Genomic DNA, 17,605 nt, shown 5'->3' with positions numbered 1-17,605 from the left:
CTTTTTTTTTGCTAACTCCGTTTCCCTCCTGCTTGGGGTGGGGGGATGGGGGAGGCTGATCTGCATCCCAGCAAATTTGCAATTTCTTGAATTTCTTGGCAAGGGGAGCGGACGCAGGCAGGGAGCGAAGGCGACTCCCTCGCTTGCTGGAAAGTCAGATGCATTCGCTGGTGCAGGACTGCAGGGGTGGAAGGCTGCCACGATGCATCAGCCCACGTTGGCCTGGCATCCCAGGATTCTGCTCTGCTTCCCCTGCCCAGCTGGAGGGAGGGGAGGCCCTGAGGGGCGAGGGGGGGGGCTTACGATGCCCTGTCTGTCTTCTAGATAAATGGGGGGGGGGGGGGAGCATCGGTTCCAGGTTAAGTAGCCCAGATGAGAAATGGGGGTCAAGGTGGGGGGGGGAGAGGCAGAGCAGAGAGAAACAGGAACATCGCCATGGCAACGGTGAGATGGCTGGGCTGCCACTGGTCCTCGCTGATGCTTGGAGGTGTCAGTCAGGCCGAGGGGAAGCAAGGAATGGCACAAAGTCTGCCCAACTAGAGCAACTCTTCAAATACAAAGGAAACCAGCTCAGGGACTAGAGTAGTAAAGACAGAAAGTACGCCAGGAGTCTGGCGAACCAGATCTGGGGGCTCAGGTCCTGAGGTTGGGGGGCTCCGATAACCCCCCCCCTTCATTGCCTTGAAAACATCCGCTCGTTTGCATCTCTCTCTCTCTCTCTCTCTCTCTCTCTCTCTGCAAAATCAGATTGTTGATCCTTCTGGACATCCAGGTCTAATGCGCTTTGAGAAGAGAACCTCGTCTAACCAACATCTCGTTCTTCCCAAAAAAAAAAATTAAGAACAAAATGCTACTAAGCTGCCTTGGCCCCAAAGACGGATTGATCAAACAGTTTGACGTTTGCAATACTCTAGTCCTCATGATTGAAAAGTTCAGCAAATGGCCTTCCTGGATCGTCTCTCGTTACGTTCTTCTCCAGACAAGATGTGCACTTCTGGGGAAAGGCCCTGCTTTCCAGCTTCCCCTCCCGTTTCTGGTGCAAAGAGGCTGAATTCTGTTTGAGCGGAAGGCCGGCCGTGGGGGGAAACACCAGGGCTGCGGAAGGAGGCTCTCAAGCGGCCCAGCCTTGCATAATTGATAGCTCCCCCTGCATCATCAGGACTCCAGGACAAAGTTTTCACACAGCAAAATTCGAGCACTGGTCTTATTCACTGGTTCCGATTTAAGCCAGCCCCGCTGGAGAAAAGCATTTAGGAAACGGGGGGGGTAAGAAAATGTATTTATTTATTTACTCATTTATTAAGTTCTGGTGTTTTACAAACAGCGCTTTTTGTTTTTTGTACTCCCGAGAAGCCTTGGCGCAATTTTTTTTTAAAAAAAAATTCTCAGCACAGCCAGCAACGCAGCTACACTCGACACCCATAAATAAGAGTCCGCAAACAGACATCTGGAGGTTTGTTTTTTTCTGGTTGGTTGGTCGTCTGGTGAATGCCACGCGCCAAACCGCCACGGAACAGCCTAGGGGATTGGCAGCCGAAAGGCAGCGGACGGGAGGCTACAACAGGGGCCACAGCCGGGGAGACCCCACCAGCCCCTTAAGCCATGACCCCAATTCCAACAGGTCTCACATCAGCTGGGAAACACCCCCTCCCCCCCCCCACTTCCCTGAACGTGGGAGCCTGCACTTTGATTGGTGTACACACCAACAATGTTCTTTACAGGCAGGTCCTTTTCAAGGAAAGAGTTGCCTATTTTTTTTTTTAAATCTCCATTTACGTTTACATTTCATGTAATACTCTGGGTAGAATACTTCATACGCTGCTCGGAAAGGAGGAGGAAGGATAAGAGGGGAAGAGCTGTTTCTAGCCAGGGGAAAAATACACAAGTCTCCTCTCACGGAGGCCTCTGCATTTGTTTGCTTGCTTGCTTTTCTTTTAAGTCACAAGGGTGTTCATAAATTAAAAAGGAAGGAAAGGAGACCACTTGGAAAGGCCACAGAAGAAGAGGAGGAGCAACATCTTAGGAAAGAACCAGAAGAAAAGAGGAGGCAAAAGAACAACAGGTACCCCCTCACACCATAATTGGGGCTCGATCCTCCCACGATTAGATTACAGAAGCTGGATAAAAAAGAGGGGGGGGGAAAACCCAGCTCTGCAGGAAAGTTAGAGCAGAAGCAAGAGACCAGGAAATGGCCTTTGTGGCTTTTTCCCAAATGCCGAAGGGAGGTTGGGACTACTGTGGTGAGCACAAGGACCAGGCAGCCCAGACAAGAAGCCGATTTGAGCAGCGCTGACTTCAAAAACAAGCGAGCATCCCCTAAAGCAGGGGGCCCCAACCTTGGCCTCTTTAAAGCTTGTGGACTTCAACTCCCAGAATCCCCCAGCCAGCATGAATTCTGGGCGTTGAAGTCTTAAAGCGGCCAAGGTTGGGGATCCCTGCCTTAAACCACAACGAAGCCAGGTTCCTCCTTATCAGACTGTCCAAGCACAGAGACCCTGAAAGGAAACAGCAACCCCCTGCGGACCCCCTCCTCAAACACCCAGAAACTCTCAAGAGATTGCTGGTTCCTGCTCTCTGGGCAGCATCCCAACCCACCGACCCAGCCAGTCAAGAGAGACCCCTGGACTTCCTTCTCCCACCTCAAATCTCCTTCTCCACCCTGCTGTCCACCATGAAGAAGGCGACTGGCTTGAGGTGCGTAATAGCCCTATGCTGGGCATCGCTACACCAGCTGGATTTGGCTTGGGGGGAGCAGACGAAAAAAGACCCACCAAAGAGGGTTGAAAGAGATGTAGCTTAAACCCCCCCCCCTCTCCTCCCCTGGCTCTCTTTCAAAAGCTGGACGGGGCACCCCCGTTTGTCCTTTGAAGACAATGTGGTGGAAACTGGAAAAGCAGACAGGGTGAGTCGTTCCGAAGCTCCATTCAGACATTCCCCCCCCCCCTTCAAAAAAAATCATCTTATCATCTTCTTCATCCTTCTTCATCTTCTTCTTGATATGACGGAGGCCTGGGTGAATCCAGGAATGCTCACAAGGGATTCGTGGAGAGGCGATGACCCTTTGGAGAAGTCACTAAGCATCCGAGGGGGAGGGAGGGTGTCAGGATATCCCTCCTGGCTGAAATCCTACCCACCCCCCAAGTGCCCCCCCTCGCCCCGACAGCAAAGAGCCAGCCGACGGAACAGGCTCTAAAAAAACCGGTTTAATCTGGTGCAAAAACGCATCATTGGAAGTTCTAGAATTTATCGTTTCAAGGAACAAGGAAAAAAAAAAAAGACCCCCAGCGTGGAATTTCACGAGGACTAGAAACTTGATCAAATCTGTGGACAGCCAGACCGCCTTCCAGAGAGTTAGTTGGCTTGGAAACAGCCCTGGATGCCTCCTGATTAACATAACTGGTTTCTTCCCCAAAGTATCAGTTGTCCCACAACTTATTTTTCTGATATATATATATATATATATTTTAAGGGAAAGAGATAGCTTTGAAAAAACAAAAACAAATTTGGAACAGTTCAAAAAAAAATAAAATAAAAGCTTCTTGAGTCCAGGACAGAAAGAAAGGGGAGAAGGAAAAAAAACCCAACAACGTTCAAGTACAACAAAGTATTGGTCTGCATTGGAGGCAAAAATAAAAATAAAAATAATAATCGTATGTTCCAGAGGGCAAACGGCATCAACAAAAAACAAAAATCAGTTGTAAAAACGAGTTGTTTTTTTTTTAAAGAAAACGAATTAGGAGTTTCTTTGAAAGGAGATCTTAAGTTCCGCTTATTATTGAAGGGTTAAAACGTCATAAATAAGAAGAAGGCTCTAGGCAGAGGTCTTCAAGGGACGGAGCCCAGCTTGTTTCGCTTCCTTGTTTTTTTTAAAAAAACGAGAGACAGAGAGAGAGAGAGCGGCATTTCAATTCTGCAAAGAGGACAGGAAGAGAAAGGCCTTTTAGACGAGAGACACCCCACACGGACATATCCTGCCTTCCGAGCCTGGAGAGAGCGAGAGCAGCCGCCGTGGAAACTCAAGTCACAATCCCTGGGCAGCTGCGTTTTCCCAACCCTCCGGCTTTTTATTCCTGCCTCCAGTTCGAATCTCAACAACGTTTTAATGATTTCTTTTATCGCACCTCTGCTCTGGAGGGAGCAGGGAGGTTTCTTAAAAGTGATAAATAAATGAAAATAAGTAAATAAGCAGGACTGTGTTGGGCAGAAGCCCAAAGGGAAGAATCACAAGAGGGATGGTGGAAAAATTCATAAAATCTCCTCTCCCTCCAATTTTAAGAGAGAATCTTGAGATCATCTCTGGAACAGAATACTAGACAGGAAACCTCCATTCGGGAGATTTAAGATGATCTCCCTCAGACAAAGATCTCAGACCAGATTAATATTTCCCTTTCCTGAGGACTAGCACCTTGGGTTTATTAAGCCCCACCCTCAGATAAAGATCTCAGACCAGACTAATATTCCCTTTTCCTGAGGACTAGCAGCTTGGGTTTGTTAAATTTTCCTCTTCTTGGGATTTTTCTCCCTGGAGACGGCGAAAACTGCCCCCCAGACTCGTCCTTTGACGCTGATCTACCCTCCCCGGCTGCTTAAGGTCAGTCCCGCAGGAACCCCGTTATCTAGACTTGCCTTCCTCACGCGGAAACTCTCGCCGTCGTCTCATCTGAAGCTTTTCTGCTGGTGCATCAGACCGACGTTCTCATAAACTCGCATGGCGTTGTCCTCCCTCATCCTGGAAAGCGGGGGGGGGGGGTCAAGGAGAAATTCAGAACCCCGAACCCTGTCATGCCAAGGTTCTCCCTGCCGCCCTTTTGGATCTGGGAGAGTTCAAGCAATCGAGGGAGGGGACGGGCGGCGAGGCCACTACTCACTCGGGACAGGCCGGGCTGGGAGTACACGGCGGGAGAGGACTTTGGTCCCCGCTGGCCTGATCCGCTAAGGAGTATTTGATGTTGGTGTACTCGTGTCCTTTCCGCTTGCTCTTCTGAAAGGGAGGGGGGAAGAGGGGGGAAGAATCACTGCCATGTCCCTCCCGGCAAGCAACGCGCTTTTGGTTCTTCTCAAAGAGCCCCCTCCCCTTAATTCCACCACTTCTCCACCTCCCACCTAACATAAGGAGGCTTGGTTGCTTCAGGATTCCCAAGATGGGGAAACTTGGTTGCCGGGACTAGACAGCTCCCTGTCTCATGGCTTCTTCTGATGGGTGAATTTGGCTTATCCCAGGTTAGATCTTGGTCAATCCCCGGTCAAACACTTTAGCAGGGTAGCCACTTGGTGACAAAGCTGCCGTCTCTCCTATGGGCCACTAAGAGAGGAGAAGGCAACAAATACACCCGGGGGGTGTGGGGGGTGTGGATGGCTGTTTTCTGCCTTCCTCCAACTCTTCTTGGCCGAAGTCCCTCCGACTCTCGGCCCCAGCTTTCAGCCCCAGAGCCAAAGAGACCACCTTCCCTGCTAGGTAGGCCAGAGGAACCTGTTCCTGAGGGGTCCTTGGTGCTCTCTGAGCTGGGAGGTTTTCTTGCAGATGTTACATTATCCAAACGAGGTCAAATCATCAGTGCTAGTAACTAGACTTGACCAGCACTGATGATGTTCCCTAGTTGGGTCATGAAATGTCTGCAAGAAAACAACCAAGCTCAGAGAGCACCAAGGACCCTACAGTTCTCCTCCTCCCCCTGTCCGCAAACCCCACTGCCTTCTAGCACTGATGCTGTTACCTAGTAGGGTCATAAAACGCCTGCAAGAAAACCATACAGCTCAGAGAGCACCAAGGACCCCACAGATCAACCCTGAGCTACAAAGGTTCTCCTTTTTTGGTACCTGCTCCTCCTCAATCCGGCGCTGCAACGTCTCGATGTAGTGCTGGACGGCCATGTAAATAAACCGGTACTGGGCCTCGGTCTGCACCATCCCTGACCGCTGGGACCTCACCATCTGGATGGTCTTCGGGACGTCGATGTCGCAGTCCACCCCTGGAGGGGAGAAGAGAGGGAGGGAGATGGGCTCAGCTGGAGAGAATGGGGAAGGGCCCCTTCGCAGGACTCTTTACTCAAGTTCCCAAACCACACGGATTCGTCTATGGTGATTCTCACTCATCCAGGCCGTGGGGGCGTTTTTACCCCCCCCACTCCCAAAGGCAGCTGGGGTTTCTTGGATTTTTCCTTGAAAACCTTTCGCTTTTCTCACTCAAGAAGCTTCTTCCGTTCTCAAAGAAGAAAACCCAGGAAGTCCAGGTGCCTTTTGGAAAAATTGTCCCTTTGGGGCAACCGCAGGGACTGGCTTGAATTGTGGTTTCCAAACAAGCCATTGTGCCTGTGGCATGTCCATCCCATAAACCATGATCCAGAAAACGCCATGGCTGGCCTCACTTAATGCCCGGTGCTCAAAAGCCCCAATTATGCTCAGGGCAATATGTACCCACACACACACGCACCCATCAGCCCTGCGCTCCTCCACGGGTTGTGAGACTACAACTCCCAGGAAACCTGGCCTATGGGTGTGTGTGTGTGTGTGTGTGGAATCAGCCAACACTGTAACAGATGCGTGTCCTCCACACACAACGACCAGCCGTGGTCTTCCTCTCAACCTTTGAGGTGGTGAAGCAGTCGGTCTGCTGGGACTCACCTTTCTCCCGGATGACGTCGATGAGAATGTCGATCACAATGAACGTCCCAGTCCGACCGATTCCGGCACTGTGGGGTGGGAGGAGAGAGAGAGAGAGAGAGACCGTCACATGGGTTCGAGTCCTGTTCCTCCTTCTCAGGCTGAGCAACCTTTCCGTTTTTCCTGCAGTATTTCTCAACCTAAGGCCGCCTGAAGCTGGGTGGACTTCAACTCCAACAGCAAAGCTGGCTGGGGAATTCTGGGAGTTGAAGTCCACAGTGCTTAAAGGTTGCCAAGGTTGAGAAACACGGTTCTACTGGTACCTGCAATGGACGACGACCGGACCAGCCTCTGCAATGTTCTCCTGCTTGTGGTGCACCTCCTCTAGAAAATCCAGGACGCCGCCAGGATCGCTGGGCACCCCGTGGTCAGGCCAAGCCCGGAAGTGATACTGCCACACTGTCCGCTCGGTGTTGCCCTGGAAGAGAGCCCCCCCCCCAGAGGTACTTTGATGAGTCCCTCAGAGGCGGGAGGAGCAGCCTTCGCCTCCAAAATCAGCAGAAGTGGGGAAGATCCAGAGGCCCATCGCAAAACACAACAGCGGTGTGGGAGAAAGCACATGGACGCCCCTCAATCCAAGCTCCTTCTCCCTTTCACCACGTGGCCGAGATGCCTGGCTGACGGTCGTTCGGCATCTTCCGGAAACGCACCTGCCCAACTTTGGAGAGCTTGAGTTCTCGTAGTGTGTAGTCGTGAGCCGTGCTCTCTTTGACGTTACGGACGCGCATCACGCCGTATTCCTTCAGGGCCTGCTCATCCGGCCAGTACTTCACACATTTGCTCTGGAAGAACAGGGAGGGGGGCAGGGGCGGATTAACAGATGAACAGAGTTGGAAGGGGCCTTGGAGGTCATCTAGTCCAACCCCCCGCCCAAGCCGGAGACCCTACACCATTTCTGACAGGTGGCAGTCCAGTCTCTTCTTGAAAGTCTCCAGTGATGAAACTCCCACAACTTCTGAAGGCAACTTCTGTTCCATGGGTTGATAGTTCTCACTGTCAGAAAGTTCCTTCTTATTTCTAAGTTGAATCTCTCCTTGGTCAGTTTCCATCCATTCTCCCTTGTCTGCCCTTCAGGTGCTTTGGAGAATAGCTTGACCCCCTTTCTCCTCTTTGTGGCAGACCCTCAAGTATTGGAAGATGCTATCCTGTCTCCCCTGGTCCTTCTCTTCGCTAGACTAGTCATGCCCAGTTCCTCTAACCGTTCATCGTATGTTTGATCCTCCAGTCCCCTCATCAACCTGGTTGCTCTTCTCTGCACTTTTTCTAGAGTCTCCACATCTTTTTTTTATAGTGTGGTGACCAAAACTGGATGCAGGATTCCAAGTGTGGCCTTACTAAGGCTTTATAGAGTGGTCTTAGTACCTTACTTGATCTTCAGCTAGCAAGGGAAGGAGAGCAAAGGCTTATGGGAGCTCATGTTTAATTCAAGTGGCAAATTTGGGGGGTGGGCGGCTGAGGGCAATTGTTAACATTATTCTGTTGTTGCTTTGCATGTACACTGAGAGCTTCTGCACCCGAGAGGAATCCCTTGTGAGTCTAATCACACTTGACCAAATAAAGCATTGGCTTCAAATTCCCTGCCTGAGCTGCTGTTCTCCCCTTGATCCCGGGGGAGCGGTGGATCCCTTCCACTGGCCTTACCTTCCCCCTCTCCACTTCCTTTGTAGTCATGACGATCACGCGGGAATTCTCCTGGAAGACCATCCGCCAGAAGTCGTTCACCGTGTTCTGCAGGCAGCCCTGGGTGGCGATGTAGCTCTTCTTGGCCTTGGCGTTGTTGCACTTGGTTTCAAATTCCGGCTGTGGAACAACGGGAGCGTCAGCAGGCGGGTCTCGTCCGCGGAGGGAGGGGGGCCTTTGGGAGACTTAAGGCCCACTCCCCCCCCCCTTGGAGGAAAAGCTCAGGGGGGGGGGATGTCCCTCCTGCTCTGTTTGGGGAAACTCCGAGCGAGGTCATCCTGCCCCACCAGAGAAGAAAGTGGTGGTCCACTCAACTTCCCCGGTAGGAGGGCGACTCTCTTACCATGATGATGTTGGCATTGATGTAATCCGAAACTGGCTCATTTGGATCGCCGTCGTGAAGGACAACCCGGGTGTGGTCAACTAGAAAGCGAGGACAAAGACAGACTCCTAATCCAGGGAATAGTTGTCAAGCAGCAACCGCCAACTCTTGAGTTGCCAGCAGCCATTCAGGCAGTTGCCGGGAGGATGGCAGAAATCAAGAGTCCTTGGCAGCCGTGGAGATGCTTGGAGATGCTAAAACGGAGCCTGCAATTTTCTGCATATAAAGTCACTGATTCCCTGCAGCTCCATCGGGCTGCAAATATCCGTAGCCTCCAGCACATCAGGCCTCTGCCGTGGGTCCCAGACTGCCCCACAACAGATGCCAGGACCTCCACGTTCCTGAGAGAGAATTCAATTGCAGGAAACAAAGGTTCCAGCAAAATCCCAGCTTTTAGGAAAGGGGCGTCCAGTGAGCAGGCTACAGATGGCTCCCTGGGCCCCCTTTCCCCGGTTGCCTTAAAGTTTGCAGGGATTTTTCTGCTCAAATGCCAGCAATGCAGTCACAGAAGCAGGATATCCCTCTGCTGTTTGCATAAAGGCCGAGAAAAATGATATTACGCCTTTAAAAATGGGAAGAAGAGTTGGGCCCACCCCAAATGTCTACTTGCTAGCGCCCCCCCCACCCCCGACCCCCCGAGTTAGGAAGTGGAAAGAGATCCATGCTCACAAGGCAAAATGTTTTTGTATCTGTTCTTGTTCTTATTCTCCTGGCGTTGCCCTTCTTTCCGGCTGTAGAGGAGCTTACATTCCTGCTGCTGGAGAGTCTGGAAAAACAAGGAAGAGCAAAACAGTGAAGGGTCCGGGAACCGCCTTCTGACCCACCCACCCCTCAAGCAGGGGAAGAGAGCCAGAAGGCGTCTCCTCCACCCAGAAGCCTCTCCTAGTCTGGATTACAATGCCCATCGCTTCTGGCCCGCCAGGTTAAAACAGGTGAGCTTCCCAAGATGACCAAATGGAACTGGGGCTCCCCCTAGTGTTCCTCTCCTGGCATAACACAGAGACGGGCTCTGGCCCTCTGTAGGAAAAGCAGGGGGAATTCAGCCGTTGTGTCCTAGAGAGAGAAAAGGTTGCCAGTCTCCTCTCAAGGGGCCCTTTTCTGCCTGAAAGCAGCTCACTCGGTCTCCGAGCAATTAAAGGCTCCGAGTTCCAGACTGCCAGTAGACAAATTCACAAGCCAAATCAATCTCTAATATGGACGTTTTCATATGAATGCATCCAGCTCTACCCACTAGGTGTTTTTCAACAGGGGAATGCTGGGAGTTGAAGACTTATGCCCAGCTCTTTCCATGCAACCCAAAAGGGCCTTATCTGTTTACCCTTATCTGGGTTTACCAACTGCTCCAAAGATTTCCTTAAGAGCTCACATTCTGTTAACCCCACCCCCACCCCCAGAGCATCTAGATGCCTGCGGCCCTCCCCAGCTGCCAAAGGGACAGTCACACTTCTCAATCCCACCGAAGGACAGCAAGAAGATGATCCTGGGTGAGGACAGGACATATATTCTCTCCCGAAAGTACCTCAAATTCTTCCCAAAAGCCTTGCTTCACTTTGTCGGTAGTTTCAGCCAACTTGCTCAGTTCTCGCACCCGGCTCTCAATCTCAGCTGCGTTGATGCGGGTGGTGTTGAGAGGCTAGCGGGGGTGGGGTGGGAGGGAGAGACAGAGGGGGGTGGTCAAATAATGCACACATGTCAGGCACAAGGAATCAAGAATGATACTGTGGATTGCTCACAGTAGTTTATTGCTGTTTGCCTGTGAACAGGAATCTTGCCAGACTAAAGCACACTCTGCATGACTATCAAATAACGCCTGTGAAGATTTAGGGAGGATCCCTTCTGGTCCTTATCCTCCAAATCAAGGACTCAAGGCTGATTTGCCTCTGAGCTCCTTGGGAAAGCCTCTCCCTCCTGCACGTCAGCTCCAGATTCCACCACACATCGAAAGGAAGAGCCAAGCAGCCCGCAAGGACAGAATCCTCACAGGGTCAGCTGGAAGCTAGACTGGGATCTAAAGTCTCTGAATGTGACAGCATCAAGCTGCAAACTTTCCAGGAAGGCTGTGAATTATCCAGCTTGCGAAGTGGATTGCCCGCTAATTACAACAGAGATGCTCCCATGCTCGGCAAAAGGCAGGCGGCAATGAACCCCAAGTGATTCCCACCAGCGGTGGTGGTGATTGATTTCCACCAGTGGTGGAAAGGGAGAAGCAAGGAGAACAGAAACACCCAGGCGTTATGGCCAAGAGTTCTCAGTCAACCATAGCTGGCCTTCCTCACCTGCTTCAGCTGAAGGACAGTCCCCAGAGTCTCCACCATTGGGTTCTTCTTGTAATGCTCAACCAGATCTGTCAAGGAGTCAAACTTCTCCCCTCCTCCAACGTCATACTTCATATCCTAAATAGGGAGGGAGGGAGAGGCAGAGGGCTAGTGGGTTTCACTGGAAGTGGGGGGAGGGATTTGAGCTATTTTGGAGGTTTTCCTCAAGGTTGCTTAAGATCAACCTAACTTCTAAAGAGTCTAAATTTTTCTAAGTTATTCTTAATCCACTGGTTAACTGAGTTACATCACCATGGTGATGTAGAAGCAGTCTTGGCCAAAAAAAGCCACCTTCACTTTTGAGACAGTGGACACACAATTCGAACTTAGCTGGGTCATTCATTCATTCATTCATTCATTCCCTTTTTCCACATACTGCAGAGGTACCAGACAGGTCTTGCAGCTGCTGTTTCCTTAAGCCAAGGGTGTGCAACCTTGGCAACTTTAAGACCTGTAGATTTCGACTCCCAGAATTCCTCAGCTGGAGGAATTCCCCATGCTGACTGGGGAATTCTGGGAGTTGAAGTCCACAGGTCTTAAAGTTGCCAAGATTGCACACTTCTGCTCTAGAGGGCACCCATGCTGGCTGGGGAATTCTGAAGCCCATAAGTCCTAAAGTTCCAAGGTTAGACCACTCCTCCATAAGCAAAATCTGGCTGACGAACCGGACGGCTTTTTATCCAACAAAGGATATGATAAGCCAGGTTCTGATTTACCGAGGCCTGGCCTTTCACAAGCTGTCTCCCAACCAAGGCGAACTATCAAGAGAACTGGCCCTATCCTTTCCCCCCTCTGGACTGATGGAGAAACCCCCACCACAAAGGCTTCCGGCCTTATTTCACCTCCCCATCCCTGCGCTGTTACCTGGCAACGGATCATGACATGCGTGACTTTGGACTTCCCATCATTGCTCTCGCCTTTGTCATCCCCGGTCCGGACGGAAAGCACGAAGTCCCCCGGATGGCTTTGGCTCTCGCGGACTAAAAAGCTGCCGTGCTTCCCTTTTTCCGTCAGCAGCTTTTCCGCTTCCTTTCCAGACAGGTGACCATGGAACCACCTGCGGGGAGGCAGAGAAAATAGTTAGGGAGCCCCGAGTAGCTTCCCTGGCCCTTTGCAAGAGAGAGGCTTCCCAAAATCAGAGCTGCCTTTGAAAGGGAGAAAGTTCCCTCGCTCTTGAGGCAGCAGAAGCCGCTGAGAGCAGATTAAGAGGAAAATGTACCGATTTTGAAAAGGAGCGCCTATTAAGGCAATTAAGGTAGGAGATGCTGCTCTGTCCCCACCTCCCCACCTCCTTCCCAAGGGTGGGAATTGGTGTCGAGTCCAGAGAGTTCGGTGATACAGGTCGTCCTTGACTTATGACTACAACTGAGCACCAAATTTCAGTTGTTAAGTGAATTTTGCCCCATTTTATAACCTTTCTTGCCACAGTTATTAAGTGAATCACTGCAATTAAGTTAGTAACATGGTTATTAAGTGAATCTGGCTTCCCCATTGACTTTGCTCGTCAGATGGGGATCACATGACCCCGCGACCCTGCAACCGTCATAAACACGAGTCTGAATTTTAACCAGGGGTATGCTGCAATGGACATAAGTATGAAAAATGATCGCAAGTCACTTATTTCAGGGCTATTTAGCTTCAGTCACTAAACGAATGGTTTTAAGTTGAGAAATACCTGTCCCCACAGCCCGTAAGACCTGAATCGCAGCAGAGGGAACTGCATGGCTTCCGGACTGCCTCCAGGCCCTTCCGCCCAGGATGGACCTCACCCAAGGCGGGCTCCCTGATGCTGCCGCCCTGCTCACCTTTCAGAAGTGGGATCCGCACAGTTGAGCGGGTACTTCAACTCAATCACGTCCCCGTTCTTCTCCTTGAGCTGTCCGTGGTGCTCCATGTAGTACTGGACCAGCTCCGCCAACGTGGCAAACTTCTCCCCCCCGTAGAGGTCATAGTAGTCGCCCGTGTTCTGGATCTTGATGTGAGTGACCGCCCCATTGCGCCTGGTCGGTCCAGACGGTCAAGAGGAAGAGAGGAGAGAAACGAGAGCTGATGGCAATGAACAGAAAACGGCCTTCTACTGGTAGCCTCCTGGGGAGGGAGAGCAGGCTGACTCCAAACCTCCCGCCTCCCTATTGAACATTCTTGGAGAGGGAGGGAGGGAGGGAGGGAGGGAGGTCTTAGCTAGGAGCAGCTTGCAAAGATGGATATTATTCTCCTACTGCTTGCACTTGCTGTAAGGCAGCCTCCCCAAGAGACTTACCTACTTAAACCATTTACTTCTGTTTTTCAAAACCTTTCTGTAAAATGACATTAAATTTTAGAAAACCCCAAGACGGCTACCAGGTCCTCTCAGTGGACTTACCGGACTGAAAGGGTGAAGTCCCCCGGGTTGCTTTTACTGGGCCGAGCCAGGAAGCTGCCATCAACTCCTCTGGTCAGGAGCAGGTTCTCCGCTTCCACTCCGGTAATGTTGGGGTGAAACCATCTGGGAAAAGAGAAAAGGAGGGGAGGGTTTTGAAAGGTCACTTTTAGTGAAGAGAAAAGGGTTTCCTTTTTTTAAAAAAAAAATACATCGTTATCTTTTACAGAAGTAAAAGATAAAACATGAAAACACGTAAAAAAAAGATAAAAGAAAAAGTGAAAAAAATAGACTAAAAAAAGGAAAAAAGAATGCGGATAGAAAAAGACGTGGGAAGCGTTACCCACAGAAGGAAACCAGGCACAAAAATCTGAGGGCACACCTTCCCCATAAAACATTACTACAAGGATGCTACATGTCTACTTTGTGGATAAGGGCAATGAAGAAGCCCCTGAGGATTCAGACCGTTTCATTTGGACCTGAGATCTCTTGTACCAGAGCAGGTGGCTTGCTGCTGTCCTGCCATGATTTCTGCCCCTTTCAGGGAGCAGGGAAAACTGGATGGGAGTAAGAACCGGCCTCTTGCAAACCAGGATTAAAGTGGGATGAAACAATCCGAATGCAGAGACATCTCCTCGTCCATGGGAAGCTGATTAAGACCACCAGTTGCTCCCACATAACCAGCAAGAGAAACTGAGAAGGCAGCTACCACCTCATTGTTGCCTTGTAACCAGGAATCTGCTCCCGTTCTGAGAGTTGATCTGATTCTGGATTCCGCTGGAGGGTCAGGAGGAAAAGGAGGAGGAGGAGGAGGAGAAGAAGGAAGGGGCTATATGGCTTAGCTGAGCCTGGCCCCTCTCTTCACTCCGGTGCAAACAGGCTCCATATATGCTTGCACCCACAGCCACACCCTTCTCGTCAACTAAGCCAGCACCTTGCTGTTTGAAGGTCTCCCCCAAGGGGCTGAACCTTCATTCGCCTCCTCTCCTATCAACCGGGTCTGGCTTATTTTTAGAAATCTGGTTAACTAAGTCAACATTTTGGCTAAATCTGTACTCTCCCACTTGAGGGGGAAAGCCTGACGTTTCTCAAAGGCCCAGGGAGTTAACTAGGATGGGTAATGGGCATATTTATACTCTTCCACAGAGACATGCAGTTAGTGGACAGAGGAACAGGACTGGGCTGGGCAGGGTCGCGTGATCAGAAGTTGGGCACTTGGCAACTGGCACGTACCTATGACCATTGCAGGGTACCAGGGTCATGTGATCACCCCTTGCGACCTTCCCAGCCACCTTCCGACAAGCAAAGTCAACGGGGGAAAGCCAGATCCACTTAACGACCACATGATTCACTTAACAAGGGCAGCAAATCGCTTAACAAACTTAACTGTCTTGCTTAATAATGGAAATTTCAGGCTCAACTGTGGTTGTAAATCAACGACCAACTGAATTAACAACTTTTAGGGATCACCCTCGGAATACTTCAGGCTACCCACTGATGACCAGCTCAGAATTTTGAAGGGTTTTTTGTGACGGCAGGATGAGCAGAGCCACTGCGGAAGGGCGAAGGTGGGGGCCATAAAAAGCACCGTCCTGCAACCTTTTGGCAGAGAGCAACTTCCGGGGACGGACAGCCAACCGACCGAGGCAAGGATTCTATTTCCAGCACGGATGGCAAAGCTCCCTGGCGCTCTGGGTATATTTGTCACCAAGTGGGAAGCGGCATTTTGTCACCAGTTGGAAATAGAAGGCTCCGGGGGTGTCTCAAGTCAGCTGTAGGCCGGCCAGTTATGCCAAGTGGTTCCGGAGACAGGATCAAAGGAGCCCACAAAATGGAACGCGCACATTTTAGGCTGATAAGTCTACCCAGTTCTATAGTTGGGGGTGGGCTGGGCTCTTTTTTTCAACCCCAGGAGAGAAAGACGGTGCTGGGATTGGAGCAAGTTTAAGACTGTTTCAAGAATGGCTGTTAAAAGAATTGTAGAGCTAGCTTTTCCAAGAGCCGGTATTTGGACATTTAGCAAAATATAAAGGAGGCTATTAATTTAAAAAAAAAAAAAGGATCCAGCATTAACTATTCATACATCAGAATGTATGTTAAGTTACACCGAACTAGTTCATCTGAAAACATGATCAGCACTCCCTATGCTAATAGATGAACTCTAACACTAAACTAGCAAAACTGGTAATGGATAATTAGGCAGAGAAAATGCAGGAAATAACTCTTTTTCCAGAGAAAAAGGGATCCTATTTTTGAGAGTCTGGATGGGATTTTATAAAGAAAAATCTCCTGCAATTACTCTACTGACAGCCTCATAATGAAGTAATGAGAGGTGAGTTCACTGTAAATTTTTGAAGAGAAAAATAATTGGGCTGTTCTTAAAAGAACATGTTAAAGTCATTTTCTCCTAATTGGTACTCAGTTATGGAGTAGAATGTTCTTATCACATTTGGTTGAGAAGTCTGGTTTTATCATAATTGGAACACTGCTGAAAAGTTATTTCTCATTTCTTGGTTCTTGCCTTGTACAATTAAAAAACGGCACCATTTCACCCCATCCCCTCAGCATCAGAGCGCTTCTGTTTTGCTTATCGTGTCCGCCAAAATTGTTTATTTTATAATCTTTATAAATTTTTATAAATTTTATTTATTGTTTTATAGTAGCTATCTCCAGTTTCTTAAATTTGTTTATTTACCTTACACCAAGTTTATGGGGAAGTTTTGAGGGTTCCCCCCCCTCAAATGCGATGTGGCTGTTTTAAGATTTGCAATGCACTTTTCCTGCTTCCTGCTGCAAAATAATTTAGGGGATCATTTTAGCTCAAAATTTAGAATATTAGGTTTTGGGAGCCGGGGTCAGAGGTTACCCATCCCAGGCTTAAAGGCAACAGATAAGGAGTCTCATCGTACCGTATCTCGGCCATCCACTTCTGTTCACCTTGGGTCCTCTTTGGAGCCCCTGTGAGTGGCTTTGGTCAGCTCCAACCCCCCCCCCCCCTTAATCACTACCCGGCCACACATTGGGGCAGTGAAAGTAAGAGATCAGCTTGGCCGTGTTGGTGAAAGGGCTCAGCCTGAGCAACCAAGGCTGGAAGGTTTTCTCCCCGGGAAGCCTCTCTGGAGCCTCCGTCCTCTCCCCCCTCTGGCTTCAACTGGAGGCAGCGGCCTCCATCCTCCACTTCCTGGTGGTCTCAGACTCCCCCCCCCAACAAGCTCGTCCTTTTGGATCACAGCCCCCATCCTCCGCAGCCAGCAGGGTTTGCGAAGCTACAGGCTGTCACACCAGGGAGAAACCGTGTTGGGACCTGCTGGCTGGGGAGGATGGGAGCTGTGGTGGCTGCCCCCAGGGGCGGCTGCCCTGAGAAGGAGCCAAAGCAGGCTGGAAATGCTGGGCGACCCCCGAGGGCCAGGCTCCTCTGGGAGGGAAGGATGGGTATTGTAGTCCCGCACATCTGGACCCAGAAAGTCAGCAGCAGGCCCTCCACGGTGGGGGGGTGGGGGGTGACACGCAGGCTGCCCCGCGCCCCCCTCGTCCCCATGGCAACGGCCCTGGGGAGGGAGGGAGGGAGGCAAGCTGGGCGCCCCTCCCCCCCGAAGGGGCGGGGCCTGAGCCTTCCTCTCTTTCCCTCCCCCCCCCCGCTTCTCACCTCCTCGAGGTCATCTTCCCGCCTCCGTCTTCCTCACATGGGGCCCCTGGGTCCCGCGGGGAGCCCGGCCCGGGAGGAGGCGAACCGAAGTCGGCCCGGGCCCGGCTGCATCCAGGCCCGGGAGAGGGGAAGGCAGAAAGAGCCCCGAGGAGCGATCCGTCGCGATGCTTAAGACGTCACCGCCGCGCGACCAGGCTTCCCCCCCTCTCGGGATGGCAAGGAAGGGGCGGGGTCGCCAGTCGTTCTGAGCATAGAGGCAGGCGGCGCCTAGAACGGCCACACGGTGGGAACGCGCTTTCCGCTCTAGGCTGCGGCGTCTCTATAGCGAGCACCCTTTCAGTGCCCAATGGGCCTCGTCTTCTCCATCCCATTGCGTTGCCCTGTCCTGGGCGGCCTTGTTCAGGAAAGAAATAAAGTATAATATGTATTGATTGTTATTGTTGCGCCGCAGGAATCATAACTATTTTATCAAGGGGGCTTTTCTGTTATGATAGGCAGCCCTTCAATCAGTGTTTCTCAACCTTTTAAGGTTTGTGGACTTCAATTCCCAGAATTCTCCAGCC

General features: G+C 50.9%; 1 protein-coding gene across 2 annotated transcripts; it reads right to left on the bottom strand.

The window, feature by feature from the left end:
- Nucleotides 1-1,454: 1,454 nt before the first annotated feature.
- On the bottom strand, nt 1,455-17,214 carry PTPN11 (protein tyrosine phosphatase non-receptor type 11). Of its 2 annotated transcripts, none has more exons than XM_070950430.1 (16): nt 17,043-17,214; nt 13,400-13,522; nt 12,843-13,037; nt 11,902-12,094; nt 10,999-11,115; nt 10,242-10,355; nt 9,392-9,488; nt 8,684-8,763; nt 8,302-8,460; nt 7,311-7,442; nt 6,924-7,078; nt 6,622-6,689; nt 5,818-5,969; nt 4,869-4,981; nt 4,627-4,729; nt 1,455-3,910 (listed from the first exon to the last, which is right to left on the bottom strand). In XM_070950430.1, the coding sequence occupies exons 1-15, from the start codon at nt 17,054-17,056 to the stop codon at nt 4,657-4,659; spliced, it is 1,785 nt and encodes a 594-aa protein (XP_070806531.1). In that variant the 5' UTR covers nt 17,057-17,214; the 3' UTR covers nt 1,455-3,910; nt 4,627-4,656. The 2 variants fall into 2 exon arrangements, with proteins under 2 accessions (XP_070806531.1, XP_070806532.1); XM_070950431.1 differs by having other exon boundaries at nt 4,869-4,978.
- Nucleotides 17,215-17,605: the final 391 nt, after the last annotated feature.

This window comes from Pituophis catenifer, unplaced genomic scaffold (assembly GCF_029215685.1).
Source record: "Pituophis catenifer annectens isolate HBS135680 unplaced genomic scaffold, rPitCat1.0.hap2 SCAF_10, whole genome shotgun sequence".
NCBI lineage: Eukaryota > Metazoa > Chordata > Lepidosauria > Squamata > Colubridae > Pituophis > Pituophis catenifer.
Note: the sequence above shows the minus strand (reverse complement) of the source record. Positions and strands in the feature narration are given on the sequence as shown.

Excerpts from the sequence above, each read along its gene's own strand:
- PTPN11 (XM_070950430.1), bottom strand. Across the intron at positions 13,038-13,399 it reads GACTTCACCCTTTCAGTCCG|GCGCAATGGGGCGGTCACTC; the intron begins GTAAGTCCACTG and ends TGGACCGACCAG. Across the intron at positions 4,982-5,817 it reads GCCGGATTGAGGAGGAGCAG|AAGAGCAAGCGGAAAGGACA; the intron begins GTACCAAAAAAG and ends CCTCCCTTTCAG.